This window comes from Neopelma chrysocephalum, unplaced genomic scaffold (genome assembly GCF_003984885.1).
Source record: "Neopelma chrysocephalum unplaced genomic scaffold, ASM398488v2 Primary Assembly neopelma1_26, whole genome shotgun sequence".
In the NCBI taxonomy this organism is placed as follows: Eukaryota; Metazoa; Chordata; class Aves; order Passeriformes; family Pipridae; genus Neopelma; species Neopelma chrysocephalum.
The window spans coordinates 24,161,137-24,184,581 of NW_020897695.1; the positions used below are offsets into that span (position 1 = coordinate 24,161,137).

Sequence of the window (23,445 nt, forward strand, 5' to 3'; positions counted from 1 at the left end):
AGATTTCTTTATAAAAAAGTGCACTAGTGTGATCTTAGCTCTTTGCAGGTATGGAATTGTTTCATAACTTTCTTGTGTTTTTTTTTTTTTTGATTGGTTGAGTTTTTGTTGTATTTTATTGTTGTTTGCAGAGGTTTTTTTGTTTGTTTACGGTTTTGTTTTGTTTCTTATTTTCTTTCCCTCCCCAATCTTTCAAAGTGCATCAACTCTAGAGACAGTAGTTAGATATTGTTTCATCTGTGATTGTCTTATTGGATTCCAGTTGAGGAATGTGTGTTGAGGTCAATGGGACTTTTCAGGTGTATGAAGCTATTCAGATGCTCGGGCATTTGTAGTATCAGTGCATGGCCTTTTCTGTTGTAGAAAGTAGTGCTGTTGAACCTGGGCTTATGTGAATAGGTGTTGACTTTTTTTTTTTTACTAATCCAGAATAATAAAATATAATCCTCATTGGAGCTTGACTGGTTATTTAAATGTACCTGTAAAGAATAGGATGCAACTGATGCCATATAAAGCTCTTCAGTAATAGCACCATTATTATTCCTCATCCAAATGCATCTATTTAACTATATCCTTTAGTATTTATGTCCAGTATCATTAAGCTGAATGTAGTTCAGATTCCAGTCAGTTTAGAAACCAGTTACTCTGGTGCTGTTTGCAAGCTATTAGAAAATAATTTACAGTTTACAGTTGCTTTACATTTGTGTCTCTGTGGTGTGGACAAACTCACACGTGAAAACTGCAGCTGCACAGATGTCATGGTTTGACCCCAGCCAGCAATTAAGCACCACTCACTCCCCCACCCATAGGACTGGGGAGAGAATTGGAAGGGTAAAAGCCAGAAAACTCATGTTTAATAGACAGTTTAATAGGGAAAGCAAAAGCTGCACACACAAGCAAAGCAAAAGAACTAATTCATTGCTTCCCCTGGGCAGGCCCAGGAGAAGTTGGCAGTTCAGCCATCCCTAGGAGAGCAGGGCCCCATCACGTGTAACTTGGGAGGACAAATGCCATTGCTCCGGATGTACCCCCTTCCTCCTTCTTCCCCCTACTTTATATGCTGACCATGATGTTGTATGGTCTGGAATATCTCTCTGGTTAGTTTGGGTCACTTGTCCCAACCATGTCTCCTCCCAACCACCCATGTACCTCAAACTTCCTTACCAGCATGGCAGTATAAAAAGCACAAAAGGCCTTGGGTTTGCGTAAGCCCTGCTCAGCAATAACAAAAACATCTCTATATTATCAACCCTGTGTTCAGCACAAATCCAAAACATAGCCCCATACTTGCCACTGTGAAGAAAGTTAACGCTATCCCAGCCAAAACGAGCACAACAGGTAACTAAACCTTGTTCTGCTCTGTGCAGCTAAACTGCCTTTCAACCTCATTTCTGTCCTTTTCTCATGTGAGCGGAAGAGTGAGAAGACTGGCTCATGCACTTTCATTCCTTTCCATCAGGTTTTTATACTCAGTGATAATATACCCCTGAGCCTTCTCTTTTCAAGTCTGAACAGTCACAGCTCTTTCAGCCCCTGCTTCTATAAAAGATGTTCCAGTCCCAGTGACGGTTCAGGCATCTTTGAGACCTTGCACTGGACTTGCTCAAGCAAGTCCCTATCTCTCTTGTACGGAGGAGCACATAAATGGGCACAGAGCTTCATATATGGCCTCATTAATGCTAAGCAGAGAGGAAGGATCACCTCCTTAGACTGGCAACACTTTGTGAGGCAGTCCAGGGTACTGTCGATCACCTTTGCCATGGGGTTGTATTGCTGACTCATGGTCAGCTTACTGTCCATGAGGACCCCCAGGTCCTTCTCCATAGAGCTGTCTCCAGCCAGCCAGCCCCCAACATGTACTGGTGCCTGGGATTTCGCCTTGTTGAACTTAAGATTTCTCTTGGCCAATTTCTCCCACTTCTAAATGGCAGCTCAACCATCTGGTTTGTCAAGTCACTCCTTACAGTTTTCTGTTGTCTGCAAACTTGCTGATGAAACTTTATCCCATCGTCCAGGTTGTTAATGAAGGTGTTGAAGTGTATTGGTCCTGTGAAGTGTATTAGCCCCTGGGATATCATGCTAGTGACTTGCCTTCTAGTGGACTTGGTGCAGCTGATTGCAAGCCTATGGGCCTAGACATTCAGCCAGATTTTAGTAGATCTCACTGTCCACTCACCTAACCCTTGCTTTGTCAGAGTGTTTATGAGGATGTTATGGAAGACCATGATAAAAGCCTTATTGAAGTCAAGATAAAGAACATCCACTGCTCTTCCCTTAACCACTAAGCCAGTCAGTTTATTGAAGAAGGTTATCTCGGTGGATAAGCATGATTTCGCCTTCATAAATCCACCCTCACAACTCTCAGTCATCCTCTTTTGTTCCATATGTTTGGAATTTGTTTCCAGGGTTAGTTGCTCCATTACCTTTGCAGAGACTGAGGTTAGGCTAGCCACGCCTCCAGTTCCCTGGATCATGCTTCATACCTTTCTTGAAGGCATGAGTGATGCTTGCTCTCTTCCAGTCTTTAGGAATCTCTCCCAGTCGTTGAGACCTTTTAAAGATTATTGAGAGTGGCCTGGAAGTGGTATCAGTCAGCTCCCTCAGCTCTTGTGTGTACAGCCTATCAGGCTCCAATAGACTTAAATATTTCCAGTTTGTTTTAGTGCTCCTTTGCTTAGTTCTCCTCCACTGAAGGTACATTTTGATCCAGATTTTTCCTGTGGTCTTGAGGGCTTGAGGTTCCCGAAGGCCTGTCTTACTGGTAAAGACTGATATGAAGAAGGTTGTGAGTACCTCATTGTGTTCTGTGCCATCATGCACCAGATCCCCTGCCTCATTCAGCAAGTAGGCTGAATGGGCAGGCTGAATTAATACCCGAATGTTGTGAGATTCTCCAAACCATGCTGCTGCTCACTCGTTCCATCTCCCCCTTCCCTCTGCAGTGGGCTGGACAGGAGAATTAGAGTCAGAAAAGGTGAAGATCATAGGTTTAGATAAGAAAAATTTACTGGAAACAGCAATGAGATAAGAAAATGAACAGTAACAGCAACAATATTAATAACAAAAATGTACAAAAGAGAGAGTGAGTGACGTGCAAAAATGCTTACTGGGGAGCTTTACCTGACCCAGCTGCAGCCATGCCACCTTGACCACTCCCTTTGGCTTGGAACTGGTGCCATCCCACTGCTCTTTCCACCATGCTTACTTGACTGGAAGGAACCCCTTCTCCCTGGAAGAGACTCCCTTCCCCCCACCCCTGGCAATGACCCGAGGTGGTATAGGTCCTAGCCATGTCCCCTTCTGGCTACTGCAGAAATTAACCCTGTCCTGGGCCAGAACCAGGATACTCAATTTTCTATCGCTCTGCTGTTTAAGTGCAGATAGTCTATATAGTCACACAGGATGCTTGACTAGATGTACCTGATTAACACTGTGGACTGTGGAATGCAAAACATCTTGGAACAGGTGGGTCCGTTCTCATCTGGGGAATGTATACTGGAGAACTGATCAAACAGTTTGTGTTGCAATTCTGTAATCTTTATTCCATATGCCACTTGACCTGCTGGATGTTTTCAGTGATCAACATAATTTTGTGAAATAACTTGTTAGTGCTCAAACAAACAAAAACTCTTCAAATGCATGTTGTTTTTAAATTTGCTTTTACTTTGTTTTCTTTGCCACAGAATCTCAAAGTTACATGGAAGCCATTAACCACTCTGTGGTGATGTCTGACAGCACTGTGGGCACTAATCCTTCTTTGCTGAGGACCAACATGCAGAGGGATCTCCCCTTTCAGCACTGTTTTGCATCTTCTTGTACTGTTTCAAGTAACAGTCCTATCCCAGGGGCAGAAAGGTAGGAAAAGATTTCCCTACTTTTTTGTTTAGTTCTTATAACTATAGTTCTCAGCCAAGACATTATGATTGCATCTTCATTGCAGAGCGTTTGTCTAGGGATTTTGAGTTTGGTTGTGACATTTAATGTTGATGTTGTCCACCAGCTGGAATTTACCACAGATATTATTTATTATGTCAGGGACACAATTAGCTTTGAAGATACAGAGGAAGACAAAAATAAATAGGATTTTATAGCTCAGTTATGTTACGTGCTAGCACAAGCTCATGTATGTTTTTCTGTGTGCTTAATCAGCATCTCTAATGGTTTACTGAAAACCGTTTCATAAAATTTCACATTGGAATATGAGAGAAAGGGAGCACTCTTCTTGCTGCAATCCGTGCGTTTTTAGTCAGTAAAATGTCAGTGGGTTTGTTTTGGTAGTGTATAGCTGACTCCCTTTCTACTGCTCAGCAGGCTTAGAAATTTTATTATTTTATAATTGTATTGTGGTAAACTTCTAGGGCTCTGGACCAGAGCTTGAATAGTATAAATTTACCAAGTAGTCCTTGTCCAAAGGAGCTTACAGAATAAGCTGAGAAATGCCAAAAAACCAGCAAACAAACAAAGAGTCCCTGGCTACTGTTTGAGGGTTCAGAACACCGTAACAGTAATCATAAGTCATTAGTTGTGCGCTATATTTACTTAATAGGCAAGGTGGCATAACCTGATGAGGTTACCTTCTCTATCACTATGCAACAACATTCCTTTATGGCTAATTATCCTGTTCTTCTTGGCTATTTGATTACTTTTTCTCAGTAAGTATTTGGTTGGTGTGTCAGAGTCTCAGTGAGTACTTCAAGTATGTTGTTACCTATTTATCTTTTATTTATGTTCCGATATAATTGGTTCAATTTTCTATCAGTACTGAGACTGTGAAAGAATGTTTTGGTTTTGTGATTACAAATGTGAATCATAAGACTGAACAAAGTATATTGCTGTTTGCTGCAGAGGATGCAATGTAACAAATAAGTGGATATATATTAAAAACTTGTCAGGCAATGCAGTTATTATCAAGTTTACATACCTGCTTCAGATTTTATGGAGAAAATTTTGTTCCCTTCTTTCAAAGTACTTTTTCTGTCATTTTTCATTTCATCTAGCAGATAGCTACAGCTGTAGGGGTTTTTTTTCTTACAGTGATGTCTTTTTCCATTTGCTTCCCTTCCATTTTTTGATGGCCCTTCTACTTTGAGCTGTTCAAATCTACTGGCATCCATGCCCACTGTTCCCTTTTAATTAAATATCCTTTCCTTTTTAATATATATCTTATGTCAGCTCTTTCCCCCTTGCATTTCATGATGAGTTTGCTCCCCCTAGATTTTATATTAGTAATATTTTCCAGCTACTGTCTAAGGACATTAATTTTTAGAAGCAAGGAGACAACTTAAACTTTATCAGATGATTTCATCAGAAGCTTAGTTTAGAAGGAATTTTTATTTATTTTTCACTTGAATAGGTAGAATTGCTACCCAGTAGAAAAATCTAATGTTTACTGTTGAAATATTTAATTCTAATTCTATAAATCAAAATTATTCCGTTGTCAAATAAATCAACAGCTGGACTTGCCTCTTTTTTAAAATATAAATTGTATTAAAAGCAACCTGATCTGCAAGATGGGCCTTGTGAACTCTGTTTTTGTAATAGTTATTAATTTATTGTGTGATGGTGCACAGCTACCTCCTTAGCCCATTTTTTTCTTTTTTTTTTTTTTTTTGGCGAGCAAAACACACTCCATGTAGGAACTGATTTGAACGTGTAAGGTTCCTTCTATAAACCCCTACCTTTGATGGCAGCTTTGGCATAAGAAATTCTTACCTCCTACTGCTCTTTTCCAGATAGAACTTTAGCTCACCAGGACCACTGTATGTGAAGCAATGCTGCGAACAGCTTCACTAAACTCATTCATATTAAAAGTAACCCTCTCAAACAGGGAGAAGAAGAAGTATTTTTAACTGTCATTGATTTGATGGACTGTTCTATGGTGCAAACTCAGAAACTATCCCATCAACATGGTTAGGTGGAGGGTGAGATAAGTAGAACACAGTAACCTACACTGAAGAAATGAGTGTCAGGATGAGAATGGAATCCCTTGATCCAGCTGCATTATCTGGTCCAGCATATTTTCAAAGAGCACTCTGAGGTATTGTCCTGGGTGTGGTGTTTCATTACTTTCAATGATTGCTGAAGTATGGGTTGTACAGTGACATTTTAAAGGAATGACTTGGCTGTTATTTTATTTTTATGTTCAATTTTTGGCTTTTTATTTTTTGACAGCTCTTCTGCAACAGAACGTCTTTGGCTTGAAAGCAGCCCTAAAGCTTGCTTATCACCTCAGTTTTCAACGGGAAACACCAGGCAGCCAGGAGGTTACCTTGTGCCCTCTGAATTTTCAAATGCTGTGCAAGATGTCTCTCTCTTGTCTCATTTCCAAACTCCAGGACTGCAAGTCGTCACCCTGAGCAACCTGGAGAATTCACCAGCAGAACCACAGCAAGAACATGCTATCAGTAACAGTGCCCGTGCCTACCTGAGCTACAGTGGGGCTGTCAGGGGCAGTAGCTCTCCTGGAGAGGAGACACAAGCTACTTGCATAGCCAATGCTAGCACCTCTCCTAAAACCCTGAGCTCATCAGTGGCAAGTGCTGAGGAGAGTGGCTTTTTGACACAAAACTTTATTAGAGGGACCTCTGGAGACAATAGCCAGAACAGTGCAGTTCAGCAGCACCATGGAGGGAACGTACGTGCTCAACCGCCTCTTCCAGAGAAGAAGAGGTCCTCTGAAGGAGAACGTTTCTTTGCCTCCGTGTCACCTTCTTCAAGTGGCTTCTCTAGCCCTCACAGTGGAAGCACAATCAGCATTCCCTTCCCAAACGTCCTCCCAGATTTCTCAAAGATGTTAAGCCCTTCCCCAGTGCCAGGTGAGTTCTGCATCAGAGAAATGCAAAATACATTAGGTTTTATATGAGTTTATAAAAAGCATTTAGGAGATTATAAAAGTGGAAGAGAGAAAGAAAAAAATAGAGGGAAGAAAAAGCAGTGGGATGAAAATGGCCTAGAGGACTTGAATGTTTGCAGTAAATGGTGCCAGTTCACTGTCTTTGGATGTATTATTCAGAAAACAAGGATGCAGAGTTCTTCCTGCACTTCCTAGATTATTAGCCAAGAGCAGCCTACCTATTCAACTGCCAAACTACAAGTGAGTAACGTGGAGTCCAATTTCTTTTAAAAAGGGCTGGCTTCTCTCTGCCCCTTTTAGACTTGTGCCACTACTAGTTAAAAATGTAGATGTGTGTTCACTTGACCCTGATAAGAAGCGTGTATTTAATACAGCTTTATAAGAGTTTTTAATATTTTGTGGATTTTGCAAAATGAAGCTTCAAACATGCTTTCAGAATCTTAGTGTAGTGTATCTTATATCTTATCATATTTGCTGGTTCTAAAACAGCTCAGTGTCTTTAAATTGTCCTAATGATGAGATTTTTGAGTAATTAAGGTGATTGGACGTTAGAAAGAAAAGTAAAAATGCTTCTATATTTAAAAAATATCTTTACTTTTCCCCCTTTTATTTTACAGAAAACACAGCTGATAAACATGTGACCGTAAAATTTGTTCAGGACACATCCAAATTCTGGTATAAACCCGATATTTCACGAGAACAAGGTATATCAACTGATATATATTCTGGTATATCCATTCACAGAAAAGCTAGTTGGCGAAATCTCGTTAAGTTTTTTTGATACATCCCTGATGTTTAAAGGAAATACAAAACCTAGAAGGGCCACAGACAACCTCACTTAATTTCTTTGGTTGAAAGCTGAATTTGAGTGTGGAGGGCAGTCAAATAGTCCTTAAAAAACATCCAGTTAATCAGATTATCAGTTAATCAAATTATTAGCCTAACTGAATGAACTATGAAGTAATTTAGATGTACCTGTGGTAGCTGCTGCAAATATCCTTTACTGAGAAGCTCCAGATTTTGGAACGGCAGATAAGCATGAAGCAATACCAAAGCACTGTCTGCTTTCAGAAACCTTTTGTGTATGTGTGCTATTCTGGCATGACCTCAGAATAATTTATTAGCTAGAAGTCATCACAAAAGCATCCTCATCTACAAGTCCTTCTGTAACCTGAATTTCAATTGTCAGCTGCAGGTGACGTAAATAATTTCTTGAAGGTCATGAAATAACACTTCCATGGAACAACATCTTTATGATGTACAGTGCAGATGCAGTACATTTATATGTAGATGTATTATTGAATGAGCTGAAGAAAGCTTTTATTACCTATGTGAAAATGTATATTTACAAGCACCTTGAGTACTGCATCCAGCATACAGGAAGAACAGAGAGCTGTCAGAGTGAGTACAGAGGAGGGCCACCAGGTTAATTAGAGGGATGGAGCACCTCTCCTTTGAGGAAAGGCTAAGAGAATTTGGCTTGTTCAGCCTGGAAAAGAGAAGGTTTCAGAGTGACCTAGTTGCAGCCTTCCACTACCTGACAGGAGCCTACAAGAAAGATGGAGAGGGACTTTTTACAAGAGCATGTAGTGACAGAACAAGGGGGAATGGTTTCAAACTGAGAGTAGGTTTAAATTAGATATTAGAAAAAAATTCTTTACTTTGAGAGTGGAGAGACAATGGAACAGGCTGCCCAAAGAAGTTCTGGATGCCCCATCCATGGAAGTGTTAAGGGCCAGGTTGGATGGGGCTCTGATCTGATGAAAGATGTCCCTACCCGCAGCTGGAGTGTTGGAAGTGTGTGATCTTTAAGGTCCATTCCAACCCAGGCCATTCTGTGATGCTATGAACTTCCATCTTGTCCCTGAAACAGTGCATAAAGAAGCATGCTGGCTGCTTTGCAAATGGAATTGGTCTGATGGTGCTTGTGTTCATACTGAATATTAATACTGAATTGTGATTAATGAGTTATGGCAGGATCTTAAACTACAATTTTTAAAATGGACTTGTCAGAAAGGAAAAACTACTAATTAGTTCTGCATTGAGAAAGATGTTCATACTAAAGCAAAACAGTGTGAACTTCAGCTATTGGCAAACAATGAATTGCTATGTCTGTCTAGTTATTAGGTTCTCAGATGGTGAGAATGTTGTTGTGTAGTGGTAAATATGCCCTCAGTGGAATAAAGATCATAGAAAACAGAACATTAATTCATTTTTGGATGATGGTTTACTGGTCCTTTCACTCCAATCCCCTTTCTCTTATCTGCTCACCACCCATAATGAGAAATGAGTGTTTAAAAGTACAGAAAAATATTTCTGACTTGATGCGTGTCTAGGGAGGGGAGTAGATCATGAAGGAATTTTAAATCTAACTGCTTGAACAAATGAGACGAAAATTTTCCAAATCTTTTAATATGCCTCTTTTTTTGAAGTAAAATTCCTTTTGAAAAATATTTTAAGGTACTGTTGCTGAGGAGGAAGAGCATTTGTTATTTTTTTCTGTGTTTAATAGAATGTTCATGTGACAAGTTATTTCTGTGTATTTAGAAGTATTATGTGAATACTGCTGAATTGCAAGGTTTTACGTATTCATTGTCATCCTCTCAACACATGTTGTTGTGAAAACCGGTTTTTTCTTTTGCCATCTGGCAGATGAATAGAACAGAGCGTATATATGTTTGCTTTACTTGCTTTAACAGAAGAGACAATTATGTCTGCGTTTTCTCTGGGTTTTTTTTTGTTACTTGCCCTTTTTTATGAGAAAAAATATATGTATTTATGATGTAATCATTGCTCAGGCCTTGCAAAATATGGCTTCGTGCCCCATATGCATAATATCCATGTTCTGTGTAAACAGACAATTATGGAGTCCAAGGTCAAATTTGGGCTTTTTCTAGGGTTTCTCTGAAGGGTTTCTGATCCTAAGAAATTCTTGAAACAAACACAAGTATTGCTAAAAAGTTGGGGGGGGTGGGAAAGCAAAGTACAAAGGTTTTATTAAGATGAGTCTTTAGATTAACTTTTTGTCTGTTTTCAAAATAAGTTTAAAATTTTGGGCGACTAGATTTCAAAGTCTGCAGCAGACTCATGCAAAGCAACTGCAAGTAGTTCCTCCTGGGGAGGTCTTCATATCACAGTTGCAGAAGAGATCCCAGAATATAGATGTAAAATATTTCAATGCTTGGACAGTGAAAGAGCAAAATATTCAGTTACTTCCCTTCCTTTGCTTTAAAACTACTAAGGGGGTGAGACTGCTTTGCAGAGACAGAAACTTGGTGGTGGATGAAAACAAATCTGTTCTGCCCATTGAAGCTGAATAGGAAGTGAAAAACAGTGCTGTCTAGTTACCGTGGGAATTACAGAGAGCTATGCAGTCTGTAACACTTTTAACAAGCTGACAAAATCTAAACAGAAATCAACTTGCTCTTGCACTGGTTGGTAGGAATCCTGGTGGGACCTTAGCACCCTTCTCAGTTTAAAAATCAGTAGGGCTCTGTACTTCAGGCTTCTTTGAAAGAAGTATCTGTGAAATTTGGACAAGGTGTTTCCACTTGGGTCCCCCAAATATGCTTGACTGTATTCTGTTCTACAGCAATTAAGACAGAGAAAAGCATCTTATTTCCTTTAATCTTGTATTAAATATAGATTTGCACTTCTGTACGTTTTGAGTCTGTGCATTGTGCTTGAACTGTTTTTCTCTCTTTCTTTCCTGCAATCCCTTGCAGCCATTGCTGTTCTCAAGGACAAGGAACCTGGGTCATTCATTGTTCGAGACAGTCATTCTTTCCGGGGAGCCTATGGACTAGCAATGAAAGTTGCTACACCACCTCCTTCTGTGCTGCAGTTAAAGAAAGGTACTTAAGGGCTTTTATATATTATTAAACAAGCCATACATAGTAGGAAGTCCTTATTACTGAGTAATAATCTGTTGGAATCTTCCCCTCTTCTCATAAGTGCAACTTGAATTGCAGGCTACATTTGGTACCTTGTTGAATGAGACTGGATAAGATGCCTATTGTACTATACAGTTTCACCATGATTTGTAAATCTGTTCATTGTGGCTGTGCATGTGTTGTACCTTCTCAACCTAATAGAAAATTAGTATCATCTCACCAATTAATCCTCCCTAGCAATCAGAAGTCTGCATTTGATTCACAGACCACCATGTCAAGCTTTCACTTGGCTGGAGGATTGAATATTTTTGACCCCAAAGTTCTGTTTTCGGACAGTTCTACTTAAGATACAAATCTGAGGTGGTTCCCTAAGGAAAGATGGTAATTGTTTAAAAGAAGTGGTGAAATACACCCACTCTGCTGGCTTCAGTGCCTCCATGTGCCTGATGGTTGTGAAAGGTAAAATGAGAAGAACATACAGAAATCATTAATCAGTGTATGGAAACTTAGCCTCCAATATCTGTAGTGTTCTTGGTTCCATTTGTGCTACTGCAGGGGTAGTGGGGTTATTTTTATTGCTACTGTTTTTCTTTTACAAAGCTCATTATGTTTCATTAGTACATGCTGTCTGGTGAGCCAAGCAACAAAGATCATAGGAAAGCAATGATTCTTAGGGTTGTTGTTATGGAAGTGTGGTTTTGTCTGTTTTGATTGGTTGGCTGTTGGTTTGGTTTTTTTGGGTTTGGGTTTGCCTTCTTTGGGGCTAGATTAGCAGCACACCTCTATTACAGTAACACTTTCAAATTCTGTTTCAATCTGGTATCTTGAAACAACTTTTAATAACAATTTGCCATGTAGTCCTTCTTTTTATTGCCAGTAAACATCAGCAGAACCACTTCCATGTCACAAAGACAACAGAGGGTGGTGATAGTTGCAATAAGTACAGAAAGACATGAAAGTTCAAACCCTGCTGCCCTTTAAGAGTTTATGTTGGTAGTACCACAGGCAAGTAGTAGTAAGACTGTAGCATTCTTCCACTTCTTACTTTGTGATACTTAGCCTTTTTGATATCCACTGTTTCGTCCCAGAAGGCACAAATTTGTTCAGTTTCCTGCAGGGTTTCTTGTTCCTGGCTTCCCCTTCCCTTATACCTTGTAGTCATTTATTTTTAATTTTGTGAGAGCATAATAGCAAACAGTAAACTGTTTGAAAAAGTGATCTTTACAATATTTACTTGCACAGAAGTTTCTGCTGTCTGTATTAATATGTGCATCTGTATTAGCCTGAAAATCAACCCTTGATGTGTTTCCTGCTAGATCAGAGTCAAAAGGAGTATTTTTATTTGTTGCTCTTTTGTTAAGGTTTGAATGATTGCACAGCTTTGTCCCATTGCTGTAAAGCAGCCCTGTAATTATTTGGAATGGGATTCAGTTTGTAGTTAGGTGTGAAATATTGTGAATGCATCTTTCAAGAAATAATTAAGTTGCCTTAATTATATGTCTACATATATATCTATATATTTAAAAGAATGCTAAATCTCAAGGAAATTTTTCAATGTCTCTTGGACTTTTAGTCTCCTCATTATGTCCAACTATTTTGGTTTGTCCTAGATTCCAGAGATAAAAACTGTCTTTACAAATCTAGTGAAACCTGAGCGTTTCATGTAATATGTTTGTTTTCAGGAGCAGAGACTTAGCATAAAACTGCAAATATTTTGAAATTTAAAAATTCACTGAAAGACTCGGCATCATTACCTTAATGTAGCTAAATCTTCTATTGTTTTAATCTGGAAAAGTTCTGCAAACAACTGTCACTGGAAATTGGAGTATTTCTTCGTACTTCTGCTTTCTGGTCATATTGGTTACGAGTTCTTTTAATGGGCAAGTGCATCAAAATTTCTAACCATTCATTTTCCAAATTTCTGTTCCCGTCTGTAGTTGTGACCATACTTGGACATTTTGGACACCAGTGTATATTTGGATGTCAATCACTCACGAATATAAAACTATTTCCTCTGGTTGTTTAAAGTGAGCTGGTTGCTTATTTATTTGTCGCAAAATGACCTTTTTACTACAGCTTGTAATTTTGCAGCAAAGTAGATCTAATGTATTCTTCGCGTGCTGTGTATAAACATTTGGTCATAATATGGAAAAACTGCTTCATAAAGACTTGCTAATTTGTGAGAATTGTCAGTTCATTGCTTCTTTTCATGAGCTTTCTTTTTTAACACAGTTGCAGATTTGTCAAATGAACTTGTAAGGCATTTTCTGATTGAATGTACTCAGAAGGGGGTACGCTTGAAAGGATGCCCGAATGAACCATATTTTGGTAAGTACTGTGCAGCACAGGGACAGAGAAAATGGAAACAGTTTGCATTTGCTAGTGCTGACTTGGGTGGAGTGCAAATGAGAGAATACTTAGCTCAAGTCCTGATGACTTCTGTAGGAACCCATTGTAAGGTTACAGGAACCTTGTACACATTTACCTTACGTAGATGTACAGGGTGCTCTAGCACAGATGCACATGACCAAGCTTCAAACAGTCAAGCTTGTCTACCACTGCTGATGTCGCATCAGATAGCTGAGCTGTATCACTGTTGTGGTCCTTATTGATTCAGGACCTTTGCCCTATTTTGTCTTGTGTTATATATATGCTGTATATAAGCTGGCTAAAATGAGACCAGAATGATACATTCACAAAGTACATTATGCTGTGTCAGCCTACCCAATGTAATATGATAACTGTAATGATCAACAGCCAAACACCTACCTAGTTACTCACTCATTTGCTTTCCTCAGTGGAGCAGGAGGGGAAAGTAGGATGAGAAAGCTTGTGGGTGGAGATGAAAACAGGGAGATGCTAACCAGTTACTGAGCAAAAGAAACTCAACTTGGGAAAAATTAAAGTTTTTCTAATTAAAATCAATATTCAGGTAGTGAGATTATGAGGAGTTCAGAGCAGGTAGCTCGGTGCGCAGCTGCAGTGTGAACTGCAGGTTGAGCGCAAGTGGTGAAAGCCCCAGTCAAGATGCCGTGACTTGCCAACCCTTTGAATAACGAAGGGCCTGTGGACCTGTGGCTCAGCCAGGGGACAGGACACTGAGAGACACAGCAGGAGCCGATGACCCCCAGACTGTCCCCTGCTTAGAGTGTAAGGATATAAAAGCCCATGGGTTCCTTTGTTTGAGGTCCCTCCTGAAGGCACACAGCTTGAGTTTTTATTTTCTTATTTAGTTACTGCACCAAGATTAAATTATTTTAAGTGTTGGGATGTGTGAGTCTTTGCTAGGGGAAACCTGGGTTGAATCCAGTAAGGAAACCTGGTCTGACCATGAGTGTGGGGTGTGTAGCTCCTGCGAAGAGGCCTCAGTCCCAGCTCACATGGTGTGACAGTGACAGCCAGAGTGGCTCCTAGATGATTGGTCAAGGAAGTTTCCTTAACATGAGAAACAAAGACCAGTATGAAAATAGCACTTATCCTTCCCCTTTTCCAAGCTCAATTTCCCTGCTTCCCCAAAGACTTCTCATGCCCACTACAGGGGGATGGGTGGCATATGGTCATTACAAAAGAGTTCCTCTGCTTCTTCATCCCTCTCTTAATTTTTCCCTGCTGAAATGTGGGTTTTCCCCAGGGACTGCCATCCTTCAGAAAAAAAATCTGCTCCAGCATGTGTTTCCTGTAGATCACATGTAGACCAGCTCCTTCAGAAAATGTCCATCTGCTCCAATGTGAGGGCCTCCAGAGGCTACAGGGTGTGGAATGCCAGCTTGGATGTAACCTAACCCAAACCCTCCCACCCCTTGCTACAAGCCTTGTCACATACACCCAATACATCCATGAAAGGGCCATCTACCGTTAAATAAATAAATGTAAAATGACAAATCCTATTTAAAGTAAAGGTGGATTCAAGTTTGTCAGTGTTTGGCATGAGACTTACTTCAAATCAGAATTTTTAGTCCATTCCTACCTTGATCTTGAAGTACTTGTTTATGGCACATATGTAGCCCTACTAATTATTAGTTTGAGCATCTCCTAATCTCATAATCTTTCAACACATACAGCCTCAAAACTGCTTCACAAAGTAGGTGGACAGGCACTATTACACACTTTTGTGGGAAAGACAATGAAGGAGTAATAGTTTGGAATAACTGGTCTTTACATTTCTGTAAGAATTGGGTCATCTTTCCATTTCAAAGAAATTTTTGATGAACTGTAAAAATGAGGTTGGTTTTGGTTGAACTGGGATTTTTCTCCAGCACGTGGTTATAATGTTTGATGCTTGTTTGTAAATGGTGTTGAAGGATGGCTTTTTGTACAAACAGATTGGTGAATATTGTGCTTTCCTCTCACTGCTTAGAGTATAGTTTCACATGCTAATTTCAAGGATTATTAATGTTTAATTATTTTAATTAAGCCAAGTACAGATGACAAAAGTGACTTTGAATAAAAAAGAATAATTTAATAGAGAATGCTATGTACCTCACTACTGCATTGAATGAAAAGGGATTTACCCAGACCATCTTTTACACTTTTAGAAGTACAGAATAGAGGTGTGTGTAGACAGAACACTAGACAGTGAAGGTAGCTAAGAGGTAGAACTCCTTGGTTTTTTTCTGCCTCATAATAGAATAGTGACCTCTTGTGTTCTTATCGTCTTCATAAGATTTTGCTACATTTAATGTAGCAGAAGTTAAGAGTGTTGAGAAGAATCTACTGACTGTATTTTGGCATTTTTGTACTTTCTCCATTTGAAGCAAAGAGATTTAGGTTAGGATTTAAGCAGTGTATTTAAACAGGGAAAGGGGGCATATGATTGTGATTAATGAGTTCAAAATCATCCAGCTAGGATGGTATTGGGATGCATGAATATGCTAAAGTTGACCCAAGAAGATCTTGGGTCCTTCCTGGTCTCTTGGTACCAGGAGAGTTTTTTTTTAAAGGGAAGCAGAAGGGGCCCTTGGTTTATAAAATACTTGAAAGCAAACATAACTTGTGCATTCTTTTTGTCCACCAAGTTAACTGTGCATGTGTTGTTGCTTTTCTGACCACAGGGAGTTTGACAGCTCTGGTGTATCAGCATTCCATCACTCCACTGGCATTGCCCTGCAAGCTCCTCATCCCAGACAGAGGTATGCTTGTTAAAGTACAGAAGAGATATACCCAGGCAAGCTCTGCTTTAAAGTCCATGTCTGAAGGCAGATGAATGTGTCACAAATCGAGACTTAAGCAAAAATGCACAGGGAAGCAAGCTGTGTTTTAAAAGTGGTTCTTCAGTACTGGTGATGACCCTTATCCAAGGTGTAGTTCTGAACACACTAGTACTGTGATATTCCAGTTGTAAACATCTATGCATCATGGAAATCCACACAGTAATCTAGCATGTAGGAAGACAAATGTACTTCTTAGACATTATATTATGCTCATGTATGGTTAGATTTAGATACAGTTGTCTGATATTCTCCCACATTAAGTTAACCTCAGATGCATTACTGAAATGTTAAATTTTCTAGTGGTTTTTGACTGAACTTTTTAAACTTTTGTTAAAGACTGTATGTCAGTGTTCAGAAATAGCATTTGATTTATGCAAATACATTAATGAAACCATTTTAGCACAAAAATATGCTATGGTAGATGTGACAAGAGATCTCTTTATGTGGCAAAACAGTGTGGCAGGTAGGCTTGTTCTCCTTACTCTGCTCACCTAAAATGGAAAACTACTTCTCTCTACCAGAGGTACTGAAACTTTTGCCTTGCCCTGAATAAACATACCACAGTGAAATTTTATTTTGTATTTAGTTTTTAATCCAATTTGATCACATGTTTTAAGATGATCTTCTGTGGTTAATGACAGGATGCAGTGCCTGGAGTATTTAAAGCATCTGGATAACTCTTATAACTCTAGGCATGTGAATAGTGTCACAAATTGTATTATGGCTCTCTTCCTCATTTGAATATATTCAAAGCTAGCATACATCATGCTAAAGGAAGCAGTAAGTGAGATGTTTTTACATGCATTTGTTTAACTGAAACAACAGACTGGTAGATGGTTTTCTCACTAATTTTAACAAACAACGGGGAGGCAAACATTCCACTGCTGTCTTAAAGGTTGAGATTTTTTTTTCTACTTAAGGAAGAAGAAAGGAGCATTATGTTGTCATCTTCTGAATCAAAATATAATTAATTGACTTCATCATGGTAGCACAAAGCCTTTGTGTATAAATTAGTGTAAATTATACAATGAGATAGTTAAAATTTCACTATTGAAAATATTTTCAGGTTGTAGTGAGGGAATATAGCTATAAGTACTGTTTCAGTATGGCATCATGTGTGCCCGTGCAGCATATGCCTATGGAGTTACATCTTTTATTGTCAGGAAATAAAGGTTAAGCATCTTGCAGTGCTCAAGGCAAAAAAACCTGATGCAACACAAAACCCACATAAATGATTATAATTGCAGATACAAGATTGTTTCATGTTTCTGTCCAAGAGTTGTCCAGTAGATGAGATCACAGTTAAAAATGCTAAACTCATACTTGACCGTGTGCTTTGATTTGTTGATTCAAGTCCATACAAGACACTGACAGTGTTTTCTGTTTGCAGATCCCTTGGAGGATATAGCAGAAACTTCTCCACAAACTGCTGCAAACTCAGCTGCAGAGCTTCTCAAACAGGGTGCAGGTCTGTTAAACTTTTTCCTTGCATTTGACTGTCACCGAAGTTTGTATCTTACAGACTGGGAAAAACTGAAGCTTGGACTAGACTGAAGGATGTGTAAAGGGAGCAGTTAAATTTAGAGTGCTGTGTAGAAGTGTAAAGGGTACAGTGTGGATACGTACCAGGTTAGTTCTGTTTTCTGCAACCAGCTCCTAAGTTCTACAATCATGTGTTTGCTTTCCAGTCATGTATTTCATGAGACTATGAGGTATACAGCACAGCAGCTTTTAAGCAGTGACATCGCTTTCATGACTGATGATCTTAGAGAGGATATTTTCAACCTGTGGTTGCAGAGGTTCATGAACTATGTCTGAGGTCTGCAAAAGCCAACTAAGGAAGGTGTACAGTAAAGTTAAGTTCTCGTAATAGGGGTCAACAATACCACTGGAAAATGCTTACTGTTCTATCAATCTGAAAAAAAAAAAAAAATTAAATAACAATGCCCTGTGCTTCACTTGGTGCTGTGCTGTGTGTTGTTACGAAATATCCCGTGTCTTTCCCATTGGATGCTGTTTTATGGATTTTCATGCATACTGCAGCACCCATTCTGGCAAGTTAATTTGTCTTACAATGAGATTATTGATCTGACAGAAGAACCCTGACCAAACTACCTCCAAACAATGTGATGCTATGCATTGGTACCATCTGTATTACTCTCAAATGGAGGTATTAGCAGCAGCTGTGTAGGGGCAGCTCTGCTTCTTATCTGCTTTGTTTGTGTACAGCTGATCCAGAGAGAGCTAGTTAAACGGCCTGTATGAAGAAGTGTGATGGCATCCTAACTCACTATATTGGATATTGCTCTGAGTACCTCTTAGTAATCTTAAGGCCATCCTCAGAAGAAATGCAGCTACTGTGTTATTCCGCTATACAGTGGGCATGCCCAGGGAATCCTGTCCTCGCCCTCCCATGGTCCCTGGTTTTCAGGCTGCTGTGAACTCTCCCTAGGATCTATCTATCCACCCAATTTGTGCTGATAGAGCATGGGAATACACTACATTTGCCACTCTCCTTTGAGTTTAGTCTACTACTGGAGCCACAAGTGAGTGTTGTGGCCAAGCATGCCTTTCTAAGCATGCTGCCTCATGGCCCTCACCTATTTTAGAGCACTTCTGAAGGAGGTGGTTGCCAAGCTGAGCAGCTCTGGAGAGAATGTTGCTCCTTGCTTGTGCAGCAATCTGCTTTGACTTAAAAATGTGAAGTACTACTTCAAGTGCTGTAATTGAGCAGGCATGTGTGGCTGAGGCAATAGCAAGTCTTTGTGAGGCTGTGCTGGGAGTGAGCACATATTGGCTCACTAGTTGGGGTTTCTTGTGGACAATATGGAAAAAATGTTGGTTTCTCCTTGCTAAGACAATGCTTTTCAAAGAAAAAGAAATAATTCTTCCTTCAGCTGGGGCAGTAGTCATATGGGATCTGATATGATATCATGGATCATTTGAGGTACTTAGTACATTTGGTTTTAACCTGTTTTGTTGTTATTTTCATTTTTAAACAAGGGTTTGGAACCTGAATAGATAAATTAGCTAGGAGAGATTATCAGGTGTTTGGTTTTTATTTTGCCTTGATACGTCATTTCCCACCGATTTTCCATGTTTCAGCAGTCCCTTTCCAGTCACAGAGACATTCAGCTGGTGGAGTTCAACACTGAAGTGCAAACCAGAAACATGTACATTTCATCCTTTCAAAGAAACTTCAAAGCAGATACACTTTCTCCCTGCCCTTCTTTACCCTACCCTTCTCCCACTCCACATGCAAAGTATTACGTGTTCTCCTAGAATGATTATTTTTTGTAGCTGTCTGAAAAACCTAATGAGCATTTCCAGTTACGATCTAAATGCAGAAGCCGACTAGAAATGTTTTGTTTCTTGGAGAGTGACAGTTGAAGACTAGAAACCATACAGATAAGAGGCTTTTCCCTAGAACAGATCTTGCTTTATTAAACTTCCTGTTCAGCAACAAAATCTTCTGCGGCAGATAAATCACAGTTCTTCATTTCTGTTTCCACTGATACAGTCAGGGAACTAAGCATTCTAAACAAATCATATTGCCAGTCTAAAAGCAGCATTGTTAAGCTGTTGCTGGTGGCACAGACATGCTCCAAAATGCCATGTGTGAAAGCCTGAGAGCAGCAACATTGCAGCACAGCTGCATTAAATACTTTGTTAGACCATGCTTGATGTTCTTAAATGAAAAATCTTTCAGCCTTTCTCATTACCTTTCCTTTCCCATAATCTCCTTTTTAGCTGGCAATCTTTGCACTTTCCAACACTTTTGAAAAAGGTTCCATTTGTTATTTATGTGCTGCAGAAGTAATCTACTCTATTTGGTAACTGCTTTTTGAATTATCACATTGAGGGCGATCTAGATAAAATGCTTGGTGATTTCATTTAGAAACAAAACCTGAATACAGTCTGTTGACACCAATGCACTGTGTGGCAGAAGAGGGACTCTCAAGGTCACAGAAATGGTGATGTGTGTGACTGTGAAAGAAGGGAAGCTTCCTGTGGTGGGAAGGACTCACAGAATAATGAAGAGCTTTAGATCTGTATCAACCATACGCAGTAGTGAGGTGAGGAGAGCTTATGGTTTGGAATGTTAGGTACAGTTTCGGGTTGCTACTCATCATCTTAAATCCCTCTGTGCATTGATTCAAACGAAAGTTATTGAAACCATTGCACCAATGTGCAAATATGTTTTGGAAATTTTACCCTTGCAAATCACATAAATCAAATCTCATGATCCCTTCTTTCACTGATAGACTTCAGAGCTTGAAGTTACTGAGTTGATTATCATGCTGGAATCAAACTTAGGCTTATGCAGTCTTTAACTGTGTGATTACTCAGTTGTTTCAAAAGTGCCAACGTCTAGCTCTATATGGAGGTAATAATAGGAGAAAACTTAAGTCTTGATTACAGAATAGCCATATGAAAAGAGAAGCCATTAGATTTCATTTGATCTTTGCTTTCATAATGTTGGCAAGCCAAGCTAAACTGCTAAACAAATGAAATATTAGCATGGTAATTTGTACGTGTCAGCTACCAGAGTTGTAAATTCTGTCCTGAATACCTATACAGATGTTTTTACCAAACACAAAATCTGTTGGTACCAGTGTTTAGCTATGGATGTGTATAATCATTCTTGCTTGTTCTTAATCTGTTTGTAAATTTGACTTTATACCACAGTCCCAAAATAAGCGTGTGAATAATTCTATTAATACTATATAATAGTATGTTAGATAGCGCTGTACTATGTAGTATTATACAGTACTATAGTACTACTGTATAATTCTATGTAAGATTAGTACATTTTTTCCTAGTGCTTACTGCAGATTTGATACAAAACCAGGTCAAAAAAGTAACTGTTTAGTAGCCTTAGAAACCAATGAGCATCTATTTCATGGAGATATTTCAGAAGTTACTATTATCTCTGGGAGACAAATAGTTCTTTTAGAAGTAAGCACATGCTGAAGCAAAGAATAGGCCTAAAAATATATGTCAGTAATTTTTATCAGCGTTTTGTTTGCCCTGAAATCACTAAACATAAAAAACACTGTGGAATTAATGAGAAGTGAGCTTTGCAACAAATCTCAATTCTTTCTAGGGTGAAAACATTCTTGTCTTGTCAAACAAGTGAATAGTTTCCTTTGAATGTAGTTTAAATACTATTTGAAACTAAAAAATGTTTGAACATATGCTGCAAATGTGTATCTTCTAATTGGCTGATGTATTTGAACTTAAAAGCAAAATATTCCCCTTTTTTCCCCTCAGGAAAGCCTTTGCTCCAGTAGTCCCTACAAGTGTACTCTCTGGTGATGTCTTGTATTTATTTAAATGTCAGGATCTATGGGTAATAGAGAAATATAGTCATTGGCTTTACTATAGCAGTATTAAAAACAAAGGGAGAGCAAAATGCCTATGACCCTTCAAAGCCTTTCCCCTCTTTCGTTACAGCATGTAATGTGTGGTACCTGAATTCAGTGGAGATGGAATCCCTCACAGGCTACCAGGCAGTACAGAAAGCTTTGAGCTTGACACTGATGCAAGATCCTTCTCCTGTCTCAACCGTTGTCCATTTCAAGGTGTCTGCACAGGGAATCACGCTGACAGATAATCAAAGAAAGTAAGCAAAAGAGGGATGGGAAGAGAATATCCAGCCCTGTCCTCAGCAAGTGTTGGCTGCTGTTGATTTAATGTTCCTAGTTACGTTCTTAGAGGATACTAGGATTATCGAAAGAATGATGGTGACAGTGTAAGCTGGCTGTAGTACTGGAGCTATGGACATTAGTAATATTTAAGCTATGTAGATTACTTGCACATGGCATATTTTACCTCTGGAAGGTCATTTTTGCCATGGCATTTTTTTGTTGCTATTTCTTATGAAAAAAGAAAGTAATGGCTTTGCCAGCATTTGATATTGAACCTATTCAGTGAAATGATTTATCTTCACAGTGTCTTTCACTAGTATCACTGAACAGAGTTGACTTAAGCAGATGCTGGGTATCTCCAGTATTTGAAACAGTGCATTGGATAGCCTGTAAAAAACTATGATAAAAAGTTAATTTATATTTACTTTGTACTAAATGCTATTTAGGCGACCATGAACTCTTTTCAATTTGAAAAATCACAATAACAAAGAAGGGACAACAGGAATTCATTATAGATTAAAAAAAAGTGCCAGACTTCTTAATTCCATCGGGTCTGCAAGCATTTGTAGCAGATCAAGGACAGAACATTAAACTGTAATGCCTAGAAGTGTGTATATTTTGAAATGTAACATAATCAAATCATGCACAAGTTCCAAGAAGTTGCATTTTGCACTAACATCGTATCTAAATGGCCAGTTTTTAGAATACTCCTAGTCCTTTTTCTTAGCTTGAGGATTAGTTTTCCTTTGGTTCAAAAAGTTCATGTTGCTTGGAGCTGTTCAGGTGGCTTTCAAGGTCACTCAGAAATAGTAAAAAGGATATATTGCCATTGTTAAGACTAAAAATAATTTGTTTTTCAGATCTGTTTATTGTTTAAAATTTTAAGCATCTTAAATGTTTCTGAAACTTGTTCCATTTCTTCCTATCCAGACTCTTTTTTCGGCGACATTATTCAGTCAATACTGTTATTTTCTGTGCTTTGGATCCACAGGACAGAAAGTAAGGAAGATAAGCAATATTTTTAATATGCTGTTTGTATTGTTGATACACCAAAAAAAACCCCAACCTCCCCCCCCAAAAAAACCCCCAACAAAAAGCCACACAAAACCAAAAACCACCAAAAAAAACCAAAGAAAAAAACCCCCAAACCAAAACTAACATAGGTTTCATTTTTGTTTCTCCATTTATTTTTTTACTGCTTTCTTAATGGACAAGATGGATGAAAGATGGCCTTTCTGCGAAGTAAGTGGACACCTCTATGAGTCTTTTAACTAAATGTTTTAGGCATATCATTAAAGTAATCAGTTTCTTGGTGTTCTAAATTACCTTTTCAGAGATGTAGAAGGGAAAGCAGCTGTTCAGAGACAGAAGTCTCTCAGCTCACTGTAATTAGACTTTAGTTGCTTCATCTACACCTCTTCAACTTGAGGCTTAATTGTGTGATGGGTGATGGCGGGATGTCTAGTTGACGTAGATTTCAGGTCTATGATTTGACTAAGGTTTCAGAAGTTAAAACAGAGCTATTTGCTACTCAGTTTTGTGTTCCACTTGTCCAGCAACAGTACCACAAGCTTACTTGTCTCACTTAAAATGATACCATTAAAAAAAAATTGCCCCCCGTGATATGTAGATGAAAATACTCTTAGTAATATTAATGTGTGGCATAAATGTATAACTACCAGTGGATTGCAAAGTGTTTTCTGTTGAAGGCAAACATTGTTGTCCCCTTTAACCAAAAGAAATAACCTAAACAGAGAGGTTCAGGCACTTGTTTCTGGAAAGTGAGGAAGAGTAAGAAAGAAATAGATGGTCTAAGTCCTTTTTACAATACTCTGTCC

The 23,445-nt window shown here is 38.9% G+C and overlaps 1 protein-coding gene across 18 annotated transcripts in view; it reads left to right on the forward strand.

Annotated features, from left to right (window-relative positions):
- Nucleotides 1-23,445, forward strand: part of TNS3 (tensin 3) — a 222,944-nt gene that overhangs the window by 188,520 nt on the left and 10,979 nt on the right. For all 18 annotated transcript variants that reach the window (XR_003533048.1, XM_027675943.1, XM_027675957.1 and 15 more), the window contains 10 exons: nt 3,684-3,855; nt 6,172-6,815; nt 7,471-7,557; nt 10,579-10,707; nt 12,979-13,074; nt 15,798-15,875; nt 17,347-17,424; nt 21,414-21,582; nt 22,538-22,606; nt 22,823-22,849. Coding sequence is in view for 17 of the 18 variants with exons in the window: in XM_027675943.1 (XP_027531744.1) it covers nt 3,684-3,855; nt 6,172-6,815; nt 7,471-7,557; nt 10,579-10,707; nt 12,979-13,074; nt 15,798-15,875; nt 17,347-17,424; nt 21,414-21,582; nt 22,538-22,606; nt 22,823-22,849 (1,549 nt within the window). In the remaining variant the exon portion in view is untranslated. The remainder of the gene's footprint in view (nt 1-3,683; nt 3,856-6,171; nt 6,816-7,470; nt 7,558-10,578; nt 10,708-12,978; nt 13,075-15,797; nt 15,876-17,346; nt 17,425-21,413; nt 21,583-22,537; nt 22,607-22,822; nt 22,850-23,445) is intronic.